We start from the raw sequence: 7,134 nt of genomic DNA on the forward strand, positions 1-7,134 counted from the left end.
TTCGATCCACAACCATCGGCGTCTGGCATGCAACTTCGCAACTTTCAACTGGTGAAAGACATTCACTGGTATTTTATCATAAGCGTCTTACCTTGTGTATTCCCAAGTAGAAAGGTGGCATATGTCAGCTACTTTGGAAAACGTTCTTTATATATTTTGAGTTAAAGAGAGATATCGTGACCAATCCATATCGAAATTCTCAAAGCCAACTACAAACGGTTTGCTGAATACCTTAAGGTTTCAGATTCAATCTAGCATCAAGTGGCATGTACAATAGACTTTAAAAGGAAATATAGCATACACTTCACAAATAGTTCGAAAGAAACTTCAAAGCAGTAAGAACAATGACGTCCAGTAACAACACACCTGTGAAAAATCTTTCTGTTTATTTACAAATTCAATGAAGGGATGAGACTGAAACATTTGGTAGGGTGCTGTTCAAATCTTCATTTTAGTTTATCTGTTAAACAAACAAGAAGAAATAATCATACAGTCGAAAGCCTTTAAGGCACAATAGACTTTAGATAAAGTCAACAAAAACCTTCTGTAATCAGAAGAAATGTTTGCTAAAAGTACATTTATGGTTCCGATTACATCATGAGCAAGTGTTTGTGACAGTAGTGAATTAAGTGGTTCCTTCATTGGTATGGACATAATTTTTCAGAAATGGTGTTAAATTGTAACATATTTACCAACATAATGCTCCTTTATGTTCAGGAAAGGATTCAGCGTGTAAATGTGCATCAAAATGTCATGGAGATAGATGAATGGATTGAGGGAGACTAAGGTTTGGGAATATTACAAGATTGTACAATAATAAACGTAATGTGTTCTGATCACAAGACTCAATGTAACAACACCACTGCCGGTTTGTGCAGATATTTGCCAAAAGCAGCACAACAATAAAAGATACTCTGAGAGTACCTGTGTTTAATTACAACACCTTCGTATTGAGGAAAACAAATGCTAAGAATGTGTTTTTTACACTTATTGGTCTTGCCGCATACCTTTGGCACCCGCAGATGTAACTGGGAATTGTACCTTGAAAATTTAGAAATCAATCGGCATAAATATGAGACACATCTAAGAAAACACTATGAATGCTAACATAAAAGGAAAGTGCATGTTTGATGCATAAAGGCGTCCTGATAACGAATAATGAGGACTGATGTATAAAAGCGTCCAGCAGATCCAGCCTTACGTGTCTACATTTCACAACATCACAGAGATCATCACCGATTACATTCAAGTACAGGGTAACAACAAACAACAAACAGGCATAGGATTTCTCACTCCATGCCAGATTTATTTGTTCAATGCATATTTTATGGTGTAGTGATGAAGCATCAGGGCCAACGTTGATACGACAGGCACAACAGAAGATTACCATTACAATGCAGGCTGCTTTACCCAAAGAAAACATTGAGATATATATTTTATGGGTAACGTCATAAGAGTTTTTCTCCTGGACAATATTTTCTCTCACAAACCACAAAAACATTTTTCATTGGGAGCTAAAATTCTGCTGTGGAGATAAATTGTGTGATGGAGAAAGAACTTTTTGATTCCTCAATATTCAGGACGTATCCTAGATCCGGACTTTCATGCTGTTCACCTTCATCTGTCCACGAAGTGCAACGTATTGCGGCATTTCGTTGACTCTGTGCTTGAAGTCGAATGAATGATCGCCATTGACATATCCCTGAAAGACAAAAAAACGGAATACCGAAATTTTAAATTTCGCACATGTTCATTTGGTTATCTCATAATGATAGGTGAGTGAGTGAGTGAGTGAGTGAGTGAGTGAGTGAGTGAGTGAGTGAGTGAGTGGAGCGAGTGTCAAAGGAAATGCTCAAGACCTGGTATAATCACTATTTCATAGCAATTACTTCTTATCAACACATGATTATGATATAGTCGGAATCGTACAGTGAACTCTTTCAGTACAGATGTCGCATGATTGTGAAAAGGTTCTTCAAAGCTTTTATTAACATATGCAATAAAATAGAGTCAGTGAAATAGTGTGATCTGTGAGGGCAAGACAGAAACAAGAATAACCTGTGTTCCGCCAGGACCACACAACAACATGTCAATTTTGACATAACAATGCAGAACCTATTTCCAATTACGTTTTACCTCTCACAAAGCATATCAAGCATAACTTCCTACCGTATATCCTGTTTTGTCAAGGACTACAGTGAAGTTGAAGGGTTGTCCGACTTTGAAGTTGAAAGGAGGTATATATGCCCTTTCTTCCCTTAGATAACGGCCATTTTGACGAGAGTTTCTTACTACTGCAGTTTCCCTTATTCGAATAGACGTTAGAAACAGTATATCTGCTTCATCATCTTTCTCTTTCTTGAAGTCAAAGACTGACCTGAAGAAAAGGATATTTCTGTATATGGATACATACATAACTGAAAGTAAAGAGGGTGGGATTCTGTGGGATTTTAAGGTAGCCGTGATATAGATGGAATGTCGCTGAATTTAGCGTCAACAAATAAACTGGAAAAAAGCTTACGTTACGCAGGATTACAAGACTTATGGTTGAATGAAAAGGATTAATTGAGCACTGTATCATATACCAAGGTGTCCCACTCTACATAAAATATAAACGTCACTCTTATCTTTCAAACGTTGGAAATATATATACTCCAACACAGGTTTACTATGATCACGGGCAAAATAATTTTGTTGTTACTTTTCGTCCACCATAAAATGTTTGCAATTTGTACAGATTATTATAACGTAATTCTAGTACAGCTTCGTTGTGAATACAACTAAAAATGAAACTACCGTAAAATTACGTTACACTCATGAGTGACAGATTGAGTGAGAGGCAACATTTCCCTAGCACATGGTGCCGACTGGGTCCAGAGTATTCGTAGTGATAGAAGGGCATCTTCTCGAGGCAAGGGCGTTGATTGACTATTGGAAGTCCATTTCCACCCTTGCCGAACTAAACTGGAATTTATAGACTCCATCGTTGCGCCACCGGTGGCTTTTACGAGTTATGTCCCTTTTATTTTCCTCCTATTGACCAATCAGATTCCACCTCTCATATCACTTGCAATTGCTTCCAACAAAATGGAAGTCAAGACGATCTGATCGATAATCAACATATATATTGTATTGAAACGGACCTTAACTCGCAGAGTGTATCAAATCACTTGACCACCTTCATTCAAACCATGAAAAGATTTGCAAAATATCTGTTGATGCCAGATGGCGGAACACATTCTTTGCGAATCCTTCATTAGAGCGACATCTGCACGTTGAAATCCATGTTGGTCACGAACCGCATGTCTAGATCGTTACGCGATTTTGATTGGACTATGCATAGACTCGTTAGTCCATGTAGCTAACTCCGGAATTCCAGCCTAGTTAGGCAAGGTTGGTAACTGGACTTTTATAGTCAGTTTAATGCACTTGCCTCGGAAATAGGTGAAGAAGGGAGATACACAGTATTCCAGCAAGTCAGCTTGATGTGGGAGGAAAGTGATGAAGGTCTTAGACGCTTACCACATTGATGAAACTCACGAGCACTGGTATGGTGCTCCCAAACCTAGAAACATAGTCGGGTCGAACCGGGATTCGAACACACGATTATAGGATTTTGACATGCCCAAGGGACTTAATTCTGCTGCGCTTTAGACGGCTCGACCACAATCATGATTGGTATGAGTGTTAACCAAATGTGAGAAAAAATATCGTCACTATACCACTTTTTTCCTGTTCCCAAAGGCTCGGCAATAAACGTCACTGCTGATCCGGGGCCAAATGTATTGGGGAGTTTGTACGAGCCCTGAAATACAGAAAAAAAACATACTATATATAAACGTATTCATAATACATATACATATCACTCTACATGATAAAAGTCAGTGTGTGAGCGTATTTGGTTAGCACCCATTGAATAGTATTTCAGACAGATCACCGCGAGGAATGAGGGAGGAGAGAACGATGTGATGCTGGTATAACACGTTCCTCACGTTTGGGAATCCCACGTGCACGGGCACGGGTATGATAAACCCAGAAACATAATCGACACAGTAGACCACTTTGCCACCTTTGCCCGCTACCTCATCATATTTCATCAGTCATAACCCGAGATATAGGTCGACACATAACTCGGAATAATGACAATGTATGCATGATTTCATAATTAAGTTATTGTATTTATTCTTAAAATTTCTATGAAATGTGACGATGACAACTGTTATATCAAAGGGGACTCGAAAAAATTCTGGTAAAGACAATATGAGAAAACATATATCGATGGCCATAAAACATTGTATTAACAACGGCCATTTCGGATCGTTTTATGAAAAGGATTTTAATCCATAACACTGATTTACTATTACCTTCATCATCTCTATTCTTGTCATCCATTGCAGGAAGGTCAAGGTTCATCAACACGTGTACATTAATATCTAGAACTCACATCATATTTTTAAATACAGTTGGTGTACTGTACGAGATCCACTTACAAGTGATGGATTTTCCGAATATAACAGTGGACACTGAGATTTGGCATCCCATTCTCCCGTTGCAAGACACGTGAATGCTAGCTTTTCGTCATAGGTACACTGGAACTGCACCTGGGCACCAACATGGCGTCCTGTCGACTTCAGTACTTTTCCTCCTTTTATGGACGACGGGTTTGGGCATACCTTAGCTGCCATAATAACAAATTGTTTCAATTATTTTATGTTCGCAACAAGTACATTTGATAATGGCAGCCCTTTTTATGATCACATAAGGTACAGCTACAAACATGATTATCTATATCGATACCTATTGTTTCTAAACTAAACAGTATTAAAACAATGTTCCTGTATGTTAATAAGATACTCTGATATACAAGACGCGCATTGTGTTTGACTACACAAATAGTTATGTATCATAGACAAACATGAATTGTGATTAATCTTTCATGTTTATTGAAATGAAAGTGAATCAAGGCTAAAGGCGGAAAATGACCATAACTGGTTCTATCAATCATTTATTTTCTTTGACTAAAAGGATATAAAATAGTGTATACGCCCCTTTAACAGTCAGTTTGGTTTTCAGTCGCCTCTAGCAATTTTTCAGCAATATCATGGCAAGGGACGCCAGAAATGGACTTCACCTTATAATTTCACACAACAAATGAAACCAGATCGTGCTAACGCTTTAATCAGTAGGCTAACTAGGTTATATGCGACACGGAACTTTTCCGGTTCTGCTACTCGTAGCATTGAGTTATGAGTTTCGTGTTGGCAATAAATAACAGACATAAAACATTCCTATAATCATAAAAAAAATATCTGCTAAATGTAGTGTCGAGATTACGACTATATCAAAAGCAGGTCAATAACATCTCAATCCCACCTATGTTATCTATCACTTTCCTGATACTGGACAGCTGGCTGTCTACAGCTAACTTGGTGTCGTTTGCTGCAATGAGATCATGGAGAGAATGAGTGAGTCAGTCAGCAGAGTTTGATACCCTTACAAGCAGAAACATTATTATGTGTTTTAAGGAAGAACAAATGATACCAAGCTCTTAAGAGGTTCATCAGTATGTCATTTCATTACTGATTATTCACAGGATCAAAAAGCAACTTTTGAGATTTTGATTTCTGACCTCCAGTTTTTGTTTTTTGAACTCTTGTGAGTCCCTCAATAATACAAAAAAAATGCTTTATGTATCGAGTCATGTGAGTTCAATTGTACTTTAAAATTATGTGATGCATCCACTGCAGGGTATTGTGTAGATGTGTCTTGGGTTTTTTTTCCAGAAAAAGTGTGCTTCCGGATAAAATGAAAAGGCATTGTGGATTTTGACAATTGACAATTATGATTGGAGCCTCACGTCCAGATATAACAACGTGAATGAGGATTCAAACCTGGACAACATTATTGCAATGTTGGATGCCTCCAGCTATTTGTGAATAAGTATACATATAATGTCCTAAAATCTCCATTGTTACAAATAATGAAAGTACTTGTAATAATGGTCATATAAAAAATCTGTCAAATTCTTGCACGAAAGATAATCAAATACGACTTGCAATTGATGTATGTATCTGTTAACCAAACCAGACATGTGTGCACTGACGATGCGTACCATGTTTTGTCATTTCTGTCTCCAGGACAGTTATTTTGGCCTCCAACAGGCTCTGACTAGTCTTAATGTCGTCTTTCAGCTCTTTCAACTTGACATCGGTTTTCTCTTGTAATTCCGTAATGACTTTGTCCACTTTCTCTGCGGGATTGCTTGGAACGAAGCTCATTGCATGGAATGCTTTCGCTGTATTGGTATGAAAGCTGTTGGAATCCACAACCAAGTTTGCCAAGACGACAAAGAGAAATCCCATGCTCCACATGACCCACATTCTGCTAAATAAATACAACTTAGGGACGTGAGAATGACAATGTTCACGAAATATGACAGAAATATGAACTGAAAAACTTGACAGCAATGAAACTTTCAGCTAAGTTCAGTAAGAGGTCAGTAAGAGCAGCAAGTAATTAGCACTAGAGCACTTTAGCTACGGAACCTTATAATATTAGCGCAATAATATATATAAGGTTGGTTATCCAGTCAAAAACAACAGAATCACTTTGCAACTTATGGATTATTGTTATCTGTTGTGTAAACATCAATATATTGTCATTTAAACTTGTATAATCAATTATCCACATGTACATGACCTTCCAACTTCACATTGTTGTACTTCACTTGCTTGATAACGGTGTTAGCATCTACTCCGAAACGTCGCGTTCATTGTAATGCAAAAGTTGAATATCCATAGAACCATCTCCTTTTTTCATCATGCCAACTTCTAAGCGCGAATTGAAGAAGATTCAACTCAATATAATACTATCCCATATGACAAAACTTCATTCCGTGATCCATTGGGCCATCTTACAAAACGTAGTAACCATAGATACAGTTACATGTCTATCTACCGAGGTTCGGGACAATTTGTAAAAAATGAATGCAACTGATATCGCCTCAGTTGTTTCTTAATAAAATCTATGCACAAAGTATGAACACACTCTCAGAAAGACTGTATGACAAGAGGGATGACATCAACTTTCCAATAGTCAACTTTCCCTTTTTGTGTATCAATATTTCTGCACCTC

The 7,134-nt window shown here is 37.7% G+C and overlaps 1 protein-coding gene across 1 annotated transcript; it reads right to left on the reverse strand.

Moving 5' to 3' along the window:
• Positions 1–1,588: 1,588 nt before the first annotated feature.
• LOC139467924 (uncharacterized) lies at positions 1,589–6,380 on the reverse strand. The gene is made up of 6 exons (XM_071249512.1): positions 6,113–6,380; positions 5,374–5,439; positions 4,491–4,678; positions 3,723–3,805; positions 2,170–2,377; positions 1,589–1,702 (listed from the first exon to the last, which is right to left on the reverse strand). The coding sequence occupies exons 1-6, from the start codon at positions 6,378–6,380 to the stop codon at positions 1,589–1,591; spliced, it is 927 nt and encodes a 308-aa protein (XP_071105613.1).
• Between the last annotated feature and the right edge of the window lie 754 nt (positions 6,381–7,134).

This window comes from Haliotis cracherodii, unplaced genomic scaffold (assembly GCF_022045235.1).
Source record: "Haliotis cracherodii isolate W230 unplaced genomic scaffold, xgHalCrac1.p SCAF_2, whole genome shotgun sequence".
NCBI lineage: Eukaryota > Metazoa > Mollusca > Gastropoda > Lepetellida > Haliotidae > Haliotis > Haliotis cracherodii.